The following is a 21,496-nucleotide window of genomic DNA, read 5'->3' as shown; positions in this document are numbered from 1 at the left end:
TAATCTCAAGTACAAGATATTTTCCACTATGCACTGTTTGGGGGAGAGATGGTCAGAGTCCGAACCCCCATTTCCTCATTGCATCTTTCTAGACAAATGTTTAAACTTCCACTCCATTTATAATGACTCAAAACTTTGTTCTTAGCTCCACTGTCCAACAGCCTAAAAACATGGCCATGGAATCAATCAGATAATAGAACAAAAGTGTATATGTCATTTCAACAAGGTAATTCTTCATTTTTCTTTCCATTTTTCTGCCCTTCCTTCAATGCTTTTTCTGACTTCTCCCTTAAATAAATGTTAGGGGAGGGATTTATTTGAGAGACTAGCATAGATAAGATACAGTTTGGGCCTTCTAGGAGCCCACAGTCTTAACAGGGAGAAAATAACCCCACAGATATGTGAAGACTTGCCATAGAATTCCTGTGTAAGAGAGAAAAGTGACAGTGGAAACAGCTTGGTCACAAGTATAATGAGCCAGGAGTCAAAAGGCCTGGAGTTTTTTTCCAGCTCTCTCATTTTTATTACTCTCCTCATTTGAAATATGAGGGTATCAGACCTGCCTACCAAAAAGGACAGTGAGGATCAAAGGAGATAATACATTGGAATGAACTTTGACTGGAAAGACCATAAGCACTATAATGGGGGAATTAAAAAGAGTAGCTTTTAATAAAAAAAAGGCCTCCTAGAGATGGGGCTTCAGGCAAGTTTTTAAGAACAGTGAGGAAGGAATCTGTTAGTTCAGAGGCTATTTCATGAATGAGATGGTCTAGATCAGAGCTCCTTAGTGAGGCTCCTGTGTGCATGTGGTTCTTTCATGCACAACCTTGTGTCTCTTTCAAGATCTCTAATTTATTCACTGGAATGTATCAGGGCATACACTGACTCTGGAGGTCACACAGCAACCCCATGGCTTTTATGGTTGATGGTCATTTGCAGATGTTGCTCCAGGAACAGAACTGGGAGAATCTCTGGCTTAGATAAAGTGGGTTCAAGTCACCTTTCAGGCACTTAAAAGATAAAGACCCCAGGAGTAAATCAAGTCCTTTCTTGGTCTCTCAGTTTCCTCATTTGTAAAATAAGAGAGTTAGAAGAAATGACTTTTGTTAGCTCTAACATTCTGTGATTCTATAGGTTATAATAAGGGATGGGAATAGTGGTTTGGGGTGGAGTAGCACCCTCTTATCTTATGGACTGTTATTCTGCCATTTAAGAGGCCAGGGAACTTTAAGGCAAATGATTATAGGAACACAGATTTAGAGCTGAAATATATCTCAGAAGACAGAGGAACAGATTTAAGAGTGAGGAGGGATGTCAGAGGTCATTTAGTTCAATCCTTTCATTATAAAGACGAGGAAACTGGGTCCCAAGGAGGTTAAGTGACTTATCCAGAATTCCATAGATCTTAGGTGTTCAGAGGCTGGATTGGAGGCCAGGTTCTTTGACAACAAAACTAAAGGTCTTTTGACTACACCAGTGTTATGGACCTAATTAGTTTTACTTGCCAGCAAGGATGGAGATAAGAAATGCTGATGATCTCTGCTGGCATGCTTAGCCAAGGAGAGAAAGAAAGGAAACAAGTGGGAAGTCAGAACGGAAGAACAGGAGACAATAGGAAGAAAGATGCATGTGGCAGAGTCGTAGATACCCCCTCCCAAGGGACCACCAAGGGTGGCATGTGCCCACTTTAGGGACTTCTCTTTGATATTCATTCAACAATATTTATTGCATCTTACTATGCACAAAGGACTCAGAAAAAGTACTGATGCCCAATTGTGAAATATTAATATAATTAAAATGTCTTGCCTTTTCAATGGGTGTGAGAGGAAATGAAGGAAGGGAGAGAATTTGAAACGAAAAAAAGGGCATTTAATTCCTTTAAGCTTGTAGCTAAATTCTCCAGCTATGACCATAAACTAATGGTCATAAAATACATAAAATAATTATCTAAGACCATATTATCTATATAAAAACTTCTAGGACCATATTATTTAGTGTAACAAGTTAGAGTATCACATAATGTCATGTAGGAAGCCAGCACATGTAGGTAGGTAGCATTTTTAAAAATTATTAATGCACAGCATTTTCTATAGTGTCTCCTTCAGGATAACTAAAAAAAATGGATTTTTGGAAGTCTTTGCCTTCTTAAAAGTTTCTTTTTCTTTATTTTTAACAGATGAAGACTTCCTCTCTTCATGTAATCAGATTGATATAAATCAGTTTGGCAGGAACAAGCTTATAAACTTCATCTGTGAAAATTATTTTAAAAGTTAAATTGTTTTTTTTTTCAATCCACAAAAAAATCTATCTCCTCTTTCTCCCATTTCCTTACCTCCCTTCCCCAGCCTCTACCCTCAATGAGAAAACAAAACCCTTGTTATAAAAATGTACAGTCAAGCAAAAAAATTTCTGAATTGGCCATGTCCAAAAAAGATATCTCTCAATCTACACTTCGAGTTTTTCTGTCAGGAGGTAGATAGCATAATTTAGGGTAAATGTGAAACCAAGGAGGTTTTAGAGGGTCATAAGATGCAAAGAAACCTCCAAAGGATAAACTGACTTTCAATTAGGTTTCTCTACAGAGAAATCAAACTGGTCCTGTCTTGTTTGCTCAGTGGTTCATAAAACAGATAAAGTTATGGAGGTATTTTCTTGTTGAGACTAATAATTCTTTTCTAGACTCCGTGGTTACTTCTTCATGTGGGTTATGATGTTATTCTTACCTGCTAAAGAACAAATTTTTTAGAAGGCAAGAAATAACAAAAAACATTTTTTTTCAATGGGAAGTTTTAAGTCTCTCTTAAGTGACTTGGATTAGCACTAATGTTATTTTCTTAGTGATGATCAACACTAGGTTTCTAGGAGGATGTGGATCATATTATCTCTAGCCTGACTGAGAATATTCTCTTTTTTAGCCAACTTCCAGCTGTCTAAAGAAATATTGTTGTGGGGCTGGTAAACAGATGACAAGATCAGTCTGGACCAGGACAGAGGTTGACACTCATAAGAATCATTTTAAGGAACTCACATGGACTCCAGTGGCTGTTGTCAATAGTTCTTTCGACATAGCTTTGTGCAAAGCTTGTGGTTAAGACTATTTCTAATTTGGCAAGTAGTTATCTATCCTTTGTTTCACTTTTCTGGGCAGCTTGGTGTATCAGAAAATGGCTGAACTCCAGTGATTTAACAGAGTTAAAAAATTTTCTGTTGTTCTATTAAAAACTATTACTACATTACTGCTTTGACGGATCTCCGAAAATTCAAATTCCTTTTCAATAAAATCACCTCTCACATTCAGCGCATTTTTGAGCATGGCACCTATTAGATAAGAAAGATTACCTGCAGCCTTTGATATATCACTTGGGCCTGGAAACTGCAACGATGACCCCCAACACCACCTGCCTGTAACATCTTTTAAAGAGATGAATACAAGTAAGATAAATGATATGAAAGGCACAGGAGAAAAGAAAAGGGAGAGGGGATTTTAAGCAAAGACGTTACCTTAAGAACATCTTTTAAGGAATATATGGATGGGGGCCGGTAGATAGTAGAAAGTGTGTTTTCCACTTTTACACCAACTTCTCCTGGTTCTGGACAAGCAGTGAGTATATAACAGAAACTGGGAGGCTTCTGATGAACTTTCATCTGTTTAAAATGAAGAGGAAAGAACTAAAATTACCATGGAATCAACACTTTCTTGATAACTGTCCTACAGAAATAGTTCTTTAGTTCCTCTTGGACATTCACCATGCTGGTTTGACTGGTATGACAACGCCAGGTTTAGCTCTTGGCTGGAAGAGGACTGAGGCTACATTTATGAACACTGTAAAGCTTTGAGGATTGAGAACTATGGCCAATCAGGCCGTGCTATATAAGGAAAGGAAAGGTAATGAGTAGAGATTAAAAAAAAATCAGTCAACCCGGCCACCTGTTAACAGCTCCAGGAAATGCTTTACTAGGAAATGGAACATAAACTATTGATTAAACTAAAGATTTTGCTAATTAGTGGATTTCATTTATCACTGTGTCTCTCCCTCTCCTCCCTTCTCTCTTATGGATAATTGAGAGTTGGTTCTATAAGTAAATGTGAAGCAGAGAATGATAATAATAATAAATAATAATAATTTACATTATGTAGGGCTTTAAGGTATATGAAGCATTTCTCTCATAACAAGCATGTCATGTAGTTGTAGGTGTACCAATATTATTATCCCTATTTTACTGATTAGGAAGGCACTGAGAAATGAAGTACCTTGTCTCATGGTCACGCAGGTAATAAAACTGTATTTTGGGAATGACTTGTTTTAATAAAAAAAGACTGAAAACATTCATTAAGCATTTACTATGTGTCAGGCACTATGATAAGCAGTGGAGAAATATAGGCCCTACCTTGCAGAAGTTTAGTTCCAATGAGAAGACAACTCATAGAGAGGATTGGGGAGAGACTGACAGCTTGCAGAGGAGATAGATGGGAAGTATTTAGGAGGTCAGGGCAAAAACTAAAGTTTTAAATTTTGACAAAAGGGTTTGGTATTTTCTGGTTTTTGGCTGTAGTGATGATTTGTTTTAAAATATACTTCAAATGAGCTTAGAATGGCTTTATTATTTGGTAGAGAAAGGAGACATGATGAAAAAAGCCCTAAATGTTTGGATGTTTCTGATTTAGAGATCAGAAACCCATTTTTATTTATATGACCTAACACAGGAACAGGGAGATTTATGAAGCAGTATTAAAAATGTTGGTCCTTGATCTTTTATCATGGAAGGAGAACCCAGTGTTTATTCAAGAGAACCCAAGGTTTATTTGGACTTACCTCTTCACAGTCTTGACTTTGGCCAGGAATTTTCAAAGGCATCAACGGAGGCCACAAGCTGTCAATCAGACTAAAAAGTCCCATTGCCCTTAAAATAATAAAAATAGAATACAGTAGATTAAAAAAAAAAAAAGGAATAGTGCATGAAGGCATAAATCCTCTTCTTCATCCAAAAGTATTCACTAGAATATGGTACTAGATAGAATAGTAGACACTATACCAAAGAAAGTCATGCTTTTTCTTGGGCCACCTATTCTGCAACTTCTTTACCTCCCTCCTAGACAACCACTTGGAAGGTATATGCTAGAGGGAATTCTTTTTTATCAGTTATGAGTTGAACTAGAAGGTCACTTAGGCCCCTTAAAATTCAGAAATTCTAGAATTGCTACTACCACCAGTAAAGATGTGTATGTGTGAACACATGTATATATGTATGTATGTATATGTGTGTATTTATGTGTGTACATGTGTATATAAATACATATGTGTGTCTCTGTATGTGTGCATATATATATGCACACACACATATATGAGAAAGAGAGAGACTTGAACAGAGTAATACCTACTTCCTTGTTTCCATGGTCCTTTTTGAATTTCTTTACTGGATATATACTCTGGATTTATTGCTGTCATTATCTTTAACTAGATAGCTGTAATGAATAGGCATATCCTTTTAGTTCTAGATTCTTTGCAACACATAAATCTCATATTTATCTGAATTCTTCAAATTCTCCAAATTTCTTGTAGTACAGTAATATTCCATTATATTCATATAACACTATTTTCAGCCATTCCCTCAATTTTTTAAATATGATAGTACCATTAGGAATGATTCTGCAGTGAGAAGTTTTGCCTATTCCCTCACTTCCACCTCCACTAATATCCCTTGGGCAAAGTTCTAGTAGTGGGACTACTGGGTTAAAGGCTACACACATTTTTGTTACTGTTTTCCAGAATTAAGTATTTCATGCTAAAGCAATTCACTTCTGTTTACTGAATACATATTCTTAATCCCTGTTTTGAGCTGGAAAAGTGCTAAAATTTTCTCATTTTATATAAAACTGGCTCTTGGGTACAAAAGAAGACAAATGCTTTCTATTGTTTTTAAGGGAAAATTCTTCTACCCTTATTCTTTTTAGTGTTCTCAAAATAAGAGGATGTTGTATTTTACCACAGGCTTTTTCTTTATTTATGGATAAAACAATATAATTTATTATCTTCATTATTGTTTTCATTGTTGTTGCTGCTATTATATTTATGGTTTTTCTCTTTCTTTTTGGTGAAATTAGTTAATGGTTTATCAATTTATAGGTCTTAAAAATCCATATCCTTCATGTTTTGCTTATTAAGGATTTATTAATTGTTTTCGCTTTCAACACTATTAATTTGTTCTTTGTTCTTAGGGATTTTTTTTTCTTTGAACTTATTTTTGATGTCTTAATTTGTCAGTTTGAAGTCTTTTTAAGCTGCACATTTATCTTAATCTTTTTTTTCCTCTTTTCTTAATAAAAGCAATCAGGGAAATAATTTTCTTACTAGGAACTACTTTAGCTAAATCCCATACATTTTGCAATGTTGTACTATTGTCATCGGCATCATCTTTAATATAATTTTATTGTCTTTTTTTTAATTCAATTATTTTGAAGAAATTTTTTTAGTCTGCCTTTAGGTCTTCATCTTTTTAAAAAAAATCACATTTCCTTTATTGATTATAATATCTTGTTTTCTATGTCTGTTTAGAAGTTCTCTATGCTGTAAAATGTAAATATTTTTTGTTGTCCTACTGACGTTTGAATGAAAAGTAAACTTAAATCTCTTCCTACAGTTATAAAATCTGTATTTCTAGGATTGTTTCTTTAAATTTTTCAGTAACTTCTTTCTTATTTACATTTTTGTTTGACTTACTATATTCTGCATACAGGCAATGAGGTAGTTCAGTAGAAAGAACCCTCAGCCTAAAGTCAGTAAGACCTGAGTTCAAACACAGCCTCTGAAATTTATAAGCTATGTGATCCTGGGTAAGTAACTTAACTTTTGTGTACTTTAATTCACTGGAGAAGGAAATGGTAAACCACTTCAGTGTCTTTGCCAAGAAAACCTCATAAGTGGGTCAGGAAGAGTCTTGACATCTGCTTAGTATTTTTCTATTTAGATTCTTTGGTAATTTAGTTAATTTTTCCTTTGAAAATGTTATTCTGTCATTTAGCTGCATATTTAGAATGATATATTTTTGCTGTTAATGGTTCCTTAATCATGATATCTTCCATGTTTTATCTCTCAATGATTTATAACTTCAAATAAGCTTTATCCAAAATTGTAACTGCAACTCTAAAGGTGGCTGATGCATGCTAAAATTTTTTTTCCCAGCCTCTCATTTTAAAACTAGAAGTGTCTTTTTGTCTTGGGTATATTTTCTATAGCCAATGTAATACTGATCATTGTGTTCTTTAAAATCCTTCCTGAAATATGTGGTGAATTTCAATCATATAACATTCAGTAACAATTATTAAATTTGTTTTTTTCTTCTGTACCATGCTTGATTATAATATATACAACATTATATATATATATATATATATATATATATATATATATATATATATATATATATATATATATATATATATATATAAGTTTTGTCACATTGAAGCTTTTCTTGAGTTTTTGTAGATAATACTGAAGAAGCTCTGGAATTTGACAACAATGGTTCTGGGTAAGTTAAATATGACATTTCTTTCTGAGGGCACTTAGTAGCTTATATTGATCTTTAGTTTGTCCTTAAATTTCACTATTCTGGGAAATTTTCTTGAGTGATTTTCTGGAAAAAACAACAAACAAAGCAATGCTTAGACTTTTATTTCTTTGAAATTTTTTGGTAATCTGATAACTCTCAGATTACCTCTTATCTTTTTGTCCTATAATCTTTGCTTGTTGGTTTAAAATTTTTATTTAATACTTGAGTTATACTTGTTTTACCTCATGTTCTGGTGATTTGCTTCCAGCTTGAGAGTTTGCTTCCCATTTATTCTGTTCACTTATTCAAATTTTTCACCAATTTTTCTATATTACTAATTTTGTTAGAAATTCATTTTTTTCATTATATATTTTATTTTATTTTTATTTTTTAACTTTTAACATTTATTTTCACAACATTTTGGGTTACAAATTTTCTCCCCTTTTGTCCCCTCCCCCCTCAAATCCAAGCATTCTAATTGCCCCTGTGACCAATCTGCTCTCTCTTCTATCCTCCCTCTCTGCCCTTGTCTCCGTCTTCTCTTTTGTCCTGTAGGGCCAGATAGCTTTCTTGACCCCTTAACCTGTATTTCTTATTTCCTAGTGGTAAGAACATTACAGTTGATCCTAACACTTTGAGTTCCAACTTCTTTAGCTCCCTCCCTCTCCACCCCTTCCCTTTGGAAGACAAGCAATTCAATATAGGCCAAATCTGTGTAGTTTTGCAAATGATTTCCATACTACTTGTATTGTACAGGACTAACTATATTTCCCTCCATCCTATCCTGTCCCCCATTACTTCTATTCTCTTATGATCCTTTCCCTCCCCATGAGTGTCGATCTCGGATTGCATTCTCCTCCCCATGCCCTCCTCTCTATCCTCCCTCCCACCCTGCTTGTGCCCTTGTCCCCCACTCTCCTGTATTGTGAGATAGGTTTTACCATCAAAATGAGTGTGCATTTTATTCTTTCCTTTAGTGGAATGTGATGAGAGTAGACCTCATGTTTTTCTCTTGCCTCCCCTCTTTATCCCTCCACTAATATGTCTTTTGCTTGCCTCTTTTATGAGAGATAATTTGCCCCATTCAATTTCTCCCTTTCTCCTCCCAATATTTCTCTCTCACTGCTTGATTTCATTTTTTTTTTTAAGATATGATCCCATCCTCTTCAATTCACTCTGTGCACTCTGTCTCTATGTATGTGTGCGTGTGTGCATCTGTGTGTGTGTACTCCCACCCAGTACTCAGATACTGAAATGTTTCAAGAGTTACAAATATTGTCTTTCCATGTAGGAATGTAGACAGTTCAACTTTAGTAAGTCCCTTATGACTTCTCTTTGCTGTTCACCTTTTCATGGTTCTCTTCATTCTTGTGTTTGAAAGTCAAATTTTCTTTTCAGCTCTGGTCTTTTCATCAAGAAAACCTGAAAATCCTCTATTTCATTGAAAGACCATTTTTTCTCCTGAAGTATTATACTCAGTTTTGCTGGGTAGGTGATTCTTGGTTTTAGTCCTAGTTCCTTTGACTTCTGGAATATCCTATTCCATTCCCTTTGATCCCTTAATGTAGAGGCTGCTAGATCTTGTGTTATCCTGATTGTATTTCCACAATACTTGAATTGTTTCTTTCTAGCTGCTTGCAATATTTTCTCTTTCACCTGGGAGTTCTGGAATTTGGCCACAATGTTCCTAGGAGTTTCTCTTTTTGGATCTGTTTCATGCAGTGTTCTGTGGATTCCTTGAATATTTATTTTGCCCTCTGGTTCTAGAATCTCAGGGCAGTTTTCCTTGATAATTTCATGGAAGATGATGTCTAGGCTCTTCTTTTGATCATAGTTTTCAGGTAGTCCCAGAATTTTTACATTGTCTCTCCTGAATCTATTTTCCAGGTCAGTTGTTTTTCCAATAAGATATTTCACATTATCTTCCATTTTTCCAATATGCACACTATGTTCTGTGATATCTGTCTTTCTCATAAAGTCCTTAGTGTCCATCTGTGCCATTCTAGTTTTGAAAGAACTATTTTCTTCAGTGAGCTTTTGAATCTCCTTTTCCATTTGGCTAATTCTGCTTTTGAAAGCATTCTTCTCCTCATTGGCTTTTTGAACCTCTTTTGCCAATTGAGTTAGGCTAGTTTTCAAGGTGTTAATTTCTTCAACATTTTTTTGGGTCTCCTTTAGCAGGGAGCTGATCTGCTTTTCATGCTTCTCTTTCATCCCTCTCATTTCTCTTCCCAGTTTTTCCTCCACCTCTCTACTTGATTTTCAAAATTCTTTTTGAGCTCTTCCATGGCCTGAGCCCATTGGGTGGGCTGGGACACAGAATCCTTGATTTCTGTGTCTTTGCCTGATGGTAAGCATTGTTCTTCCTCATCAGAAAGGAAGGGAGGAAATATCTGTTCTCCAAGAAAGTAGCCTTCAATAGTTTTATTTCTTTTCCCTTTTCTGGGCATTCTCCCCAGCCATTGACTTGTCCTCTGAATATTCTCCTCACTCCCACCTCGCCTCCTGGTCCTCCCAGCCAGCGTTTGGGGACTGAGATTCAAATGCTGCTTCCCGCCTTAGGGCTTTTGGTGGGGGCAGGGCTGCTATTCAGTGTGAGAATTAAGTTCAGGTGGCCAGGTCGGGGCAGGGCCGCCTCTCAGGCTCAGTTCCCTCAGGGGGTTTATGTACAGACCTTCCACAATGGATCCAGGCTCCCGCCCGCTTGGGGAGCCCCTGTCTGCAGCCGCCTCTCAGCTTCTATCTCCTGGGGGGGGGGGGCCCGAGCCATGGGGGCACCCCACTCCCCTCTCGACCCGCCAAAGAGACTCTCTCACCGACCCCCGTCACCTGTTGGTGGGGGGGCTTGTGCCTCAGCTGGAGATCCCGTCTCCGGAGCCCGCTCGGATCTTTTCCTCACGGTGTCGCGGCCGCTGCAGGGCTGCCCTCTGCTCCCAGTCCCGGCGCCCAGTCCGCAGCGCGAAGGACCCCCCGCAAGAGGTTTGCAGGTCTCTCCGGAACAGAAATCTCCCTCGCTCCAATATTCCGTGGCCTCTGGGTGCAGAATTCACCGTGAGTTCGTCCCCTCTAGCCATTCTGTGTGTTGTGGGTTCGGAGCTATGTGTATGTGCATCTTTCTACTCCGCCATCTTGGCTCCGCCCCCGAAATTCATTTTTTTTTAACTGTGAAAGAACTTCCATTGCAGATACTAGACCTTTCTAGATTAACACTAGATCTACTTTTATTTTCTTTAAGGAGTTATCAGTTTGACATGTCATCACTGAATAATAGGAGCACAGCACAATGGATAGAGATCCAATCCTATAATCAGGAAGGCAAACACAAAGAGTGTTTTGCTATTTCCTTTTCTAGACCTGAGTTCAAATGTGACCTCAGAAACTTACTAATAACTGAGAGATCCTGGGTAAATCACTTAACCCTGTTTGCCTCAGTTTTCTCATTTCTAAAATGATCTGGGGAAAGAAATGGCAAACCACCCCAGTATCTTTACCAAGAAAACCTCAAATGGGGTCAGAAAGTTGGACACAACCAAAATGGTTGAACAACAAAAAAATAGAAGCAAAAACTTCAGCCTTAACTAAAGTGCCTAAGACATTTTTGCTAGCTCATGAATTACCACCAACATATTAACAAATGCTTATAAAAATAAATGAGAAAAAAAATCAATAAATTTCACTGAGTAAGCTGAAGGAAATGAGTTTTCCTTGAGGTGTTACTGCTTTCCTTGTCTTAGTAAGTTCTGCTGAAGGTTCTTTGACACACTCTTAGATCTCATAGGCTTTCAGTAGCAGAATTTGTTTCTGGGGGTAATAAAAAAAACAGTTCCTATTATAATCAGAAGATAAAGCTTGTTGACTTGTATTTATACTATAATTCTTAAAGTCATACCAAACAGACTAATACTATGTGTTATAACGGAATCATTTATTGTTTTAACATTTTGTTATTTGGGAAGTGGACAATAAGGAAGAGGAAAGAATCAAAGATAAATCCCAATATTGTGAACATATGATGACTAAACAAATGGTGTCATAATTAAAAGTATGAAAATCATAAAGATGAATATGTTTTTGGAGAAAAATAAATTTTGTTTTGCACATGAATGAATGAATGACTGGTGAGACATACCACTATAGATAGGAGACAGTTGGAAAATATCTATCTAGAGTTTAAGAGTGAGGATAAGTTTGAAGGCATAGATCTGGGAGTCATTCATGATAATTCAAGCAATGAGAATACATGATATGATTTAGGTGGAGAGATCTCACATGAAAAGGCCAGAAAAGAGCCAGTGAAGAAAACAAGGGAATGGTGATAGAGGTAGGAAGTAAATACATTGTCATAGAAACCAAGGGAAGACTGAACATCACATCCCACTGCATTATTTATAGGAACATTTATACTTGAAAAATATGAAGTTCAATCATGTCAGTGAATCATTTATAGTGTTGTTAATATTTGAGCATAGATACTTAGTTACAGCAAAGTCTACGACTCCTTTTAGGAAGAAACAATGGATTTGGCAAATTAAAGTTTATTGATTCCTTTTTTTACATCACTTTCACTTTCCCGTGTCTATTTCTCCACCAATAAAGTTCTCTCTTGTAGCAAAAAAGTATGACAAAGAAACACAAACCAACATACTGGCTATGTCTGACAATATATGCATCTTTCCACACTTATAATCAATCACCTCCTACCATCAATCACCTGAAGTCAAGATGGTAAACTTTATTGATGTTTTCAAAGTTGTTTTGCTTTATGTTATCATTATGTAAACTGCTCTCCTAGTTGTGCTATCTTTATACTGTAGCCTTTCACACAATTCTATGAATTCTTCATTTTCATTATATTTTTATGGCACAATAGTATTCTGTTATATTCACATACTCTGATTTGTTTGGCCATTTCCCACTCAATGCGCACTACCCTCTTTCTTTCCAATTCTTTGTATCATTAAAATGCTACTAAATATACTAAGTGCTATTAATATATTAAGAACATACAAATATATTCCATATATTTTCATTGATCTTATAAAGCACATTTAATATATGCACGTTGATTTCAGTTGAAGGACCCAGTATCAGGAAAGAAAAAAGGAGTTACAAACTCAATGTGAAGTACTTAGAAGCAAATTTTACTTGATAATCTAAATTTTATAATCAGATATAATGAAATAGCTCAAAGAACTTAATATTAATTTATTTACAAAGTGAAAACTGCATTTTGGTAGGGTTAAGTATAGTCTTTTCCTCAAGTCTAAATCCAAATGATATCCTAAAATTTTGTTTCAGAAGAACTTGGACCACTTCGACCTCATTTCATATTTCAAAAAGATTATGATATAGTGATATAGTAAATTGGGAATTCTATAGTATAACTGCTACCATTTTGTGACTCTGAAAAGGGAACTAAAATTCAAAAAAGAATTCAAAAATTCTTTCTTGTATATTTAAAAAAACTTCTTAAAAACAGAATTAGGAGCTACAGGCATTCATAATCATCCAGAACTCAGAATGCTCTCAAATTTCACAAAATATTCCAAACTTAACTTCTTGAAAATTTGTCCTCAATGTGACTGTGCAAAAATGTTTGGTTGTGTTTTGGGTTCATTTTGTACATCAGACGACTAGCACCTCTGTTGTGAGCCCTTTGCAAGGCTGCTCATCCATCTTTGGTGCTGACCTGTTTCACCCAACTTTCATCTGTGGCTCCAAGAAGCTGTAGCATGCACAGTGGCTACATTCTGATAAAACTATCTTGGCAGATGGGCTAAACCAGGTTGATGGTAACCACACAAAGGTCTCAAACCCATAGGTAAGTTAGGGGGATGTCTTCTTCAAGCATGTGAAGATTTCTTCCAGCAGAATGGGTGAATGAGAACAATTTGTTTCAATGGGCATGAAGATGGCTTGGTCAGACATCAAAGACACCAAGGCCATCACTACATCCCAGGCCATCCCCAATCATCCCTACTTTTGTGTTGCCACTGGATTTTGATGACTCTGGAAGAAGGAGTGAGGCTGCCGGTATTGTGCAACTCTGCCTTACTTAAATCCAATTTACTACAAGTCAAGATATCACCCTGGGATGTTACTGGTCCTCTTTGAAAACAAAGAACAAACAAAAACAGTCACATGTTCATTTGATAAGCATTTCAGAAATAAGGACCTGAGAACAGCTATGCTTCCTCCTTGAACTACAGTACAAACAAATATAGATTTGTATTAAATCAAATTTTGAGAGGCTTATTTAACATCAAAATTATAATATTGGCAACTAGATAAATGATAAAATATACATGGAGTACTTTAAATGATCTATATATAATTTTGGTAAGAAGCTGCTTAGTGTAGTGGATAAAGAGTCCTCTTTGGAACCAAGGAAGGCCTGGGTTCAAGTATTTTCTCTGAAAGGTACTGACTTTGTAACCAGGGTAAGTCACTGGACCTCTCTTAGTGTTCTAGGAAAATCTCTAAGACTTGAAATTGCATAAAAGGTGCTGACTGGCTTTGATAGAATAGTGAATTTCATCATCCAGGAATTCCCTACACAGATGAAATCTCAAGTTCTGGCCATTTCTATATAGAGATACACACACACACGTGTCCTTCTCCCTTCCCCTACATATCTTTCTATATTGATCTTTCATTCATATTGATGTTTTAGCATAACTATCTAAGCATTTTACTACTTATTCTTTCTGTTAATTTTTTACTACAAATAGTTAAATTTAAGGTAAAAATTTAAATACTATTTTCTATTTCAGTATTTCCTGTTGGAAATGTAAAATATAGTTGGGAGGGGCTGTTGTTAGCTGCGTTTGTGAACCATATGGGGTTTTCTTGGCAAAGATACTGGAGTGGTTTGACATTTCCTTCTCCAATGGATTAAGGCAAAACAAAGGTGAAGGACTTGTCCAGGGTCACAGGGCTAGTGAATATTTGAGGTTGGATTGGAATTCAGATCTTTCTGACTCCAGGCCTAGCACTCTATCCAGGGAGCCACTTAGTTGCTAAGTTTTTACTATTCAATTGATCTAGCTTATAAAACAGTTCCCTGTTCTCCACCTCCATTATTATCTAGCAACGATCTCTAAAAGTACAAATTTAACATCATGATAATTTAATAGGATTTTTTATTGGTGCTGCTGCTTGTCCTTCATTCTCAAAGAGGACCAATGCCATCAGAAGGCTCATGTCTTGACTTGCAAGTCAATTGGATTTAAATGAGGCAGGGCTGTGCAGTCACCAGCCTCACTCTTTCCTCCAGAGTGCAGTGGCAAGACATAAGTCAGGATGTGGTGATGACCCAAGATGCAATGGGAGACCTTGCCCTTTTTAAGCTAAGGTCTTTCCCAGGTCTCAGTTTGTCTGAGCCAACACCCATTCAGTAGTTAAAGACTAGGTAAGAGTTGAGGCAAAAGATGGCCTCTTTTGCCTTCACAAAAGGATCAATTAGGGAGGGGAAGACCCTCAGAGTTTCTGGCCAAAACAGAAACAATTGCTATTTTCACTTCCTCTGAGCCATCAAAACTCAAACAATGAGCAAGTGAAGCTTGGGCTGGCGCCTATTATTGGCCAATCAGGGAGAGCCAAGTGATTTGGGTTTAAGGGCACAGTCAAATAGCTCCATTTAAATCCCAATGGGCTTTATCAAAGCTTGGCTTTCTAGCGCTATATTTCAAGAAATCATAAATGAAAACTCCTCCTCCATTTAATAGGAGGGAAATTTGGGAACAGGTAAGGTCCTTAAGTAATCGTCAGATTATATACATCCAGCATTTTAAGAAGACAGCAGAGCAAGAAGTTGCAAGGCAGCCTGATCTTCTTGTTCTATGTTTAAAGTCGTGTTGGAAATGAAAGAAGTTGCTAGAAATTCTCATAAGAATATGAAAACTCACAAGAAATATAATAAATCAACTGCAGATAATTTCTGTTACAATTTTTAAAAATTTTGGAGCAAAAGAAGCAGAGGGGAAAACATAAGAAGACATACCCAAACAACATTACAAACATAGCAAAAACTCTTGAAAGATTTGGTTGTGGATAATAAATTATATGTAGACAGCCATCTGTCTTCCACACATGCACAGCTCACCCTGCTTCTCTGTTTATTGTACAGATTTTTAATGTGTGGGTGGGGAGGGTCTATGAACTTTAAGAAATATATATATATATGTGTATGTATATATATACACACCTACACATATGTATAGACACATATACGTGCATATACACACATGCATACACACTACACACACATACACACATAGACTCTGTATTTCAATATAATTGGTTTCCTTTGTGATCCTACATGTTTTATTTTGTGAATTTGAAAACATTCTGAGGAGTCATGGATTTCACCAGACTGTTAAGGTGCTTATGATACAAAAAAAGGTAAAGAAGCTTGCCTGGGGAGAGAGAGAGAGACAGAGAGAGAGAGAGAGAGAGAGAGAGAGAGAGTGTGTGTGTGTGTGTGTGTGTGTGTGTGTGTGTGTGTGTGTATGATTTGTACAAGGACAGGATGAAATGGTAAAGACATTTCCAGCATAGTTAGAATAGGGAGCAGGTAGAAAAATAAGGAGAAAAGAGGAGAAAACTAAAAGCTGTCATATGCTTAGGAAAATCTACCCCTACATAGTACTTTTTCAAGTAATATCCTTGGAGAATTAAAGTTTCCACCCCAAACCATCCTAGAGTGAATGAGAATGATTGGCTAGCTTTTATAATCATATGATTTCAGTTATATGGGAGAAAAGAATAACCCCCCCAAAAAAGTTGGCTCCCTGATGTTGAAGGAAAATGAAGATGAGTGAGCTACTTATCACAGATTGACAAATACTGAGAAGGCCCAGTGGCTCTTCTAAAACTAAGATTTCTACATGGCCAACCATTAGGAAATGGAATTTTTTCTTGTAGTACAAGTTCAGAAAACTATAATTAAGAAGAGAAATAGCAGCTTTATTCAATAAAGCCCTGATCAAGATCAAGAGTACAAAGAATCCAATTATCACAATGTTCCTTTTTTTTCTCAAGAAAGAAAAGAACCCTCCAACCTAGGACCAGCTAGTTTAAAAACCTAATCCATACACAATTTTGATGGCTTTCCTAAATAATTTTATAATCTTTATGCTAGATCAAGGAAAGGAAAGGTTAGAGAGACTGGCTCAAAGTCAGGAAAACCTAAATTTGAGTCTTGCCACTGATACTTACCTGTTAAATGATTTTGGACAAGTAACCCCTTACTGCGCCCAGAAAACACTAAGGCTATAAGTTGCAGACCAGCTGACAGTTTTCATTGGGAGAAGGAATTTTGTTACTAGAGTTCCCTATGAAAAGATAGAACTGGACTCCAAAGGAAGAGATTCCTATTAATAATTAATAGGACATGGATTTAAAGGATCTGAGAGTCTATCTGTTCTAACTCTCTCATTTTACAAATGAGGAAACAGAGGCTCAAAGTGATCTGCCTAAGGTCACATGGGTAGAAAATGACACAAGGCAAGAATTTAAGCCTAGATCCTGACTCCAAACCCAGTATTCTTTTCACTGTAGTATGAAGTAATTCTCTTACTTTTCAATTCTGAGTTTGATTTACCAAAATAACAATGTAAAAAATGCAAGATAACTACAATAATAAGTAACTCAAATCAGATATTATATGGTTTTTAATAACTAATACAATGCAAATAGAACATAACAAATTAATAATGAATTATGTGATATTCTACAACAGGAAAAGCCTTAGAAGGATTGTGCCTGGAACCAATTAGCTTAATTTGGGAGGCTTCATTGGCTACTTGCAACTTACAATAGTGACTATAGATTAAATATTTATATTTCAAAGCAGATTCCTAGTAACTGGATAGCCATACAACACTAAACTGAATATTCTCATAAGCATGATGTGTTTTTTTTTCTCATTTAAAAAAACAGACATGGCTCAAGTAGTTACTGTTGTTTTGTGAACAAGATTTTGGTCTTAGGCAGCCCACATAACCATTTAAATGAATCCAACCTTTCATCAGGTCAAACTTTTCTGTTGTAGCTAACTTTTGGCAGAAGGAAAGTTTATTGTTCTCCCCACTACAGTTCACTCTTGCCTCTTCATGAAAAGAGCCCTGCTTCACTTCTACATGAGGTTTCATTTTGTTACACAGGAAATACATTCTTTTAAAAAAGTCATCCCTTTAAAAGATGTGTCAAATAACAAGCAAGATAACTGACAGTAAACACTGTCTTAAATCTTAACATTACCATCTGGAAAAAAATATTTAATTAAAAGAAAGAATTTTTTTTTTTAACAAAGGACTTGGACCTCCACTTAGACAGTACTCATAGAAATGAGTTTATGTCAATGTAATGATTACAAATCTGATAAAGCCACTTGATCAGAATGAGTTTCCGGGTAGATAATTTATTTTCAAAATTCTGTGAAATGAGTCTATAGAAAACCTTGGGTTTTCAAATTTGGATAATAAAAGTTTTTAACTAAAAAATCCTAAAATGATTTTTTTTTTCACATTTGGTGGGTAGCCGTGGGAAGGCAAGGCAGATGGGGAGAAGGCCGGATGAAATCTTTACTTTCTCTGTTGGGAATTCTGAAGTTGACAGTTTTTGAAGTCTGGTCCCTACTTTGGGCAGATTCCTTTAAAGTGTTCAGAAAAGTAGGTCAAATTAGCTAGTGATCATTTAAGGGAAAAGCCACGTTTCACACCACACATTCAGTCATGATTTCATCTGATCCTTTCAACTGTGATCTAGAAATCAATAGCTTTGGAGAATGTGAAGGAGGGGAGGGGAAGTAGTGTGGTCACACATGGAGAAGGAATGACAGCATATGGTCTATGCCAGGGACATCTGGAACAGGCCTGATCTGTCTTCTCTGTTGCTCCACTTGGGGTGGCTTTTGGCAGGATGATTTTAAAGCACAGGCTGAAAAACACATTGCTACTTTATGAAATCTAGGATGCATGCCCACAGGCTGTCTGACTGAAGAAACTCAAATTCATCCCTCAGATGGTATAGAAACTCAAATTTAGATTTTCAACTTATTGTAATAACATTTGGAGGTAGCCATGAGGTGGTGGACAAAAAATTGGCCTCAAAGTCATGAAGACTCACGGTTCAAATCCTGCTTCTGACACTTACTAACTTGGTGACATTTAACTTCCCACTACTCCAAGATTATCAGTTGAAGAGGAGATGCCAGCCTACATCAGAAGACGTAGTTTCTTTATGTGGGAAATCACAGATCCAATCCTTATCCCTATCTTAATATACATAATATATAGCAAAGTTAAACTCTGTTCTCCAACTCCAACAAAAAGAAGTCTTTGAACTACATATGAGGCTAATCTGTGTCCACGAGGAAGGAGGGATCCGAAGGGTTGGTTATCTAAGTCTAGGGAATGCTGATATAGAGAAACTATTTAGGAATGTTAAATGAACATCTCAGATTTTTTTAAGGCATCCCAGAAATATGGTAGGTATAGATTTATTATCCCTCCAAGTTTTGTATTTACAGTTGCCTAATTAAAGTAATGGGAGACTGACCCCCTTTCACCCTGAGCCAAGATGATGCCAAGAGTCCTTAAGTGCAGAATGCTTGCTGATAACAATTCTCATGTAGACTTCGAGGGGGTGGAAGTTACATTCTGTAACTGATTCCAGTCTCCTAACCACATGGTGAATAGAAGCTGCTCTGACTACAGAGCCAGAGATAGAGGCATATTCAAGGCACTAAGGCTGACTTTCTACTTTCTCTTGTTTTGATTCTTCCAGTTTAGGGCAATAAGGTAAGAGACAATGCTGTAAGGAAACAGGCTTCAGGGTCTTCCGATTTGAAGCCTATAAGTGGCCCCTGAACAAAGGCCTTGTTTTTCTGTCTTTGCTCCCTCATTTTAGGTGAAAGACATGGGAGGCTACCATCCTATGAGTTTCAAACAATCAGGAGAGTGAGGCGCCAGGAAGCCCAGGAGAAGAGTCTGTGTTAGTTTTGAACATTAGTTGGCAAGATCTAGTGAGACAGTAACAGAGATGCCTCATTTGGATGTGAGTTTGGTGGAATCCACGCTATGCAGAAATTGTTCAGCTGGAGCTCACTCTCCCCAAAGACCTAGGTGGTACAAGAAGAGTGTGCCCCTGAAGTGATATGAGGAAATGTTTGTACTTGTGTCCTTCCTAAATCTTGAAGTAAGTTGTTGCTGTTCCGCCATTTCAGTCATGTCTGACTCTTTGTGACCCCATTTGGGGTTTTCTTGGCAAAGATGCTGGAGTAGTTTGTCATTTCCTTCTCCAGCTCATTTTACAGATTAGGAACTGAGGCAAACAGAGTTAAGTGACTTGACCAAGGTCACAAAGAAAGTAAATGTCTGAAGCCAGATTTGAACTCATGAAAATTAACCTTCCTGACTTCAGGCTTGGTGCTCTATCCATTATACCAGCTGTCTCTTTGACGTAAATATCCTTTCTAATAGATGACTGGTGTTAAGTAGTCAAATGGAACTGGGGTGCTAGCAACTGACGGCTAATGGCAGGGGGAGCATGAACACCTTGGAATGGGAGCTTGAGTTCATAGCATTAGAGAAGTAACACCTGCAAGCCCCCAGGAATATCCCTGGAATCTTGGGGGGAGATGTGTCCATCTTTGCTCTGGGAGAGTACTACTTCTTGCTACATTAATTTAATTTTTATATTTAGATCAAATTCTCAACAGCAGCATTCATTCATTTATAGATATTAATTTAAACATGAAGCTGTTCAGCCTAAATAAGACCTATCTTATATATGTTCCATTGAACTCCATCCATAACACCAACTCTAATTCTGACTTCTACCCCATCTTTCAGTTTGGAAACAGGAGACAAACACCAAAAAGACACTTCAGGTCAATCAATATAATGGAGAGGTTTTTAAAAAGAGACTAGGGAAAAAATGATAAATGGGTCAGGGAGGAAGACATTAAAAAAGTAGAAGATACATCACATGTAACCCAAATCTCTCTTCTAGCTTTCTTTTAAATAATTCCTCTCCCCTTTCTCTGTCTCTCTCTTTGTCTCTGTCTCTCTGTCTCTCTCTCTCCCTCCTCTCAGAACTGATGACAAAACATTTCTTAGAGTCTGAAAGAACAGACATTCTATGACAAATTCTGCCAATGAACATAGTCCATTAAAAAGTGAAAATAAAATAAGGTCCTCAATCATCCTTTTGCTGTTTTTCTCCCCAATACTCAAATAACGAAATTGATTTAACTGACTAGTTGTTATAAATAGCTTGGACTAGTCCAATCTAGAATTTTAGGCCAGTTAAAAAGAAATGTTAATTTATTAATAAGCTATCAAGAAACAGTTCAATGACAGGTCTAACATTACTAGAGGATTTAGGTTTGTTTCTGGATCTATTAAAGGCTTAAAACATACAACTTTGAAATAACTTTCTGTGACATGTCTATGAATAAATAACAGAAGAACATATAAAAATACCAGTATTGTCTTGACAAATTTTCCTACATGAAATGGGACCAAATATTAATAGTATATTTTAGCATCCAAAAGTTCACTAATGTAGTTAACACTTCACTGTTATTGCATTAGAAGGGTTAGTTAGTCTTAAGAACTTTAACAGAGAAAAGGCAGATAAACTTGAAAAACTACATTTCTAAAGAAAAAGTAAACACAGCTGGTGAGCAAAGTATGAGGACATGAAGTGCTATAACAGAGTAAGCTAACAACTCAATCACTCATGAGCCCTCATGTTAAAAATATGCAAAGTAACGCTCTCTTCAGAGAACCTCGTTCTCATGACCAATGGTACATGCGAGAGATGTTTAAAGAGAATTGTTTTATATTAATCATGTTTTCAACTCGTTAACAATATGGCATCACTGTGCATGAATCTAAGAGAGTTCAGCTATCAGAAATATCAAATATCAGAAAAATTA

At 36.5% G+C, this 21,496-nt stretch overlaps 1 protein-coding gene across 6 annotated transcripts in view; it reads right to left on the bottom strand.

The window, feature by feature from the left end:
• Positions 1-21,496, bottom strand: part of SPIDR (scaffold protein involved in DNA repair) — a 571,461-nt gene that overhangs the window by 59,143 nt on the left and 490,822 nt on the right. For 5 of the 6 annotated variants that reach the window (XM_072604554.1, XM_072604553.1, XM_072604548.1 and 2 more), the window contains 3 exons: positions 4,815-4,902; positions 3,502-3,645; positions 3,340-3,411 (listed from right to left, as the gene is read on the bottom strand). In XM_072604554.1, coding sequence (XP_072460655.1) covers positions 3,340-3,411; positions 3,502-3,645; positions 4,815-4,902 — 304 coding nt within the window. The remainder of the gene's footprint in view (positions 1-3,339; positions 3,412-3,501; positions 3,646-4,814; positions 4,903-21,496) is intronic. The other variant, XM_072604549.1, reaches the window with a different exon arrangement.

The sequence above is a fragment of the Notamacropus eugenii genome, chromosome 4, assembly GCF_028372415.1.
Source record: "Notamacropus eugenii isolate mMacEug1 chromosome 4, mMacEug1.pri_v2, whole genome shotgun sequence".
NCBI lineage: Eukaryota > Metazoa > Chordata > Mammalia > Diprotodontia > Macropodidae > Notamacropus > Notamacropus eugenii.
Note: the sequence above shows the minus strand (reverse complement) of the source record. Positions and strands in the feature narration are given on the sequence as shown.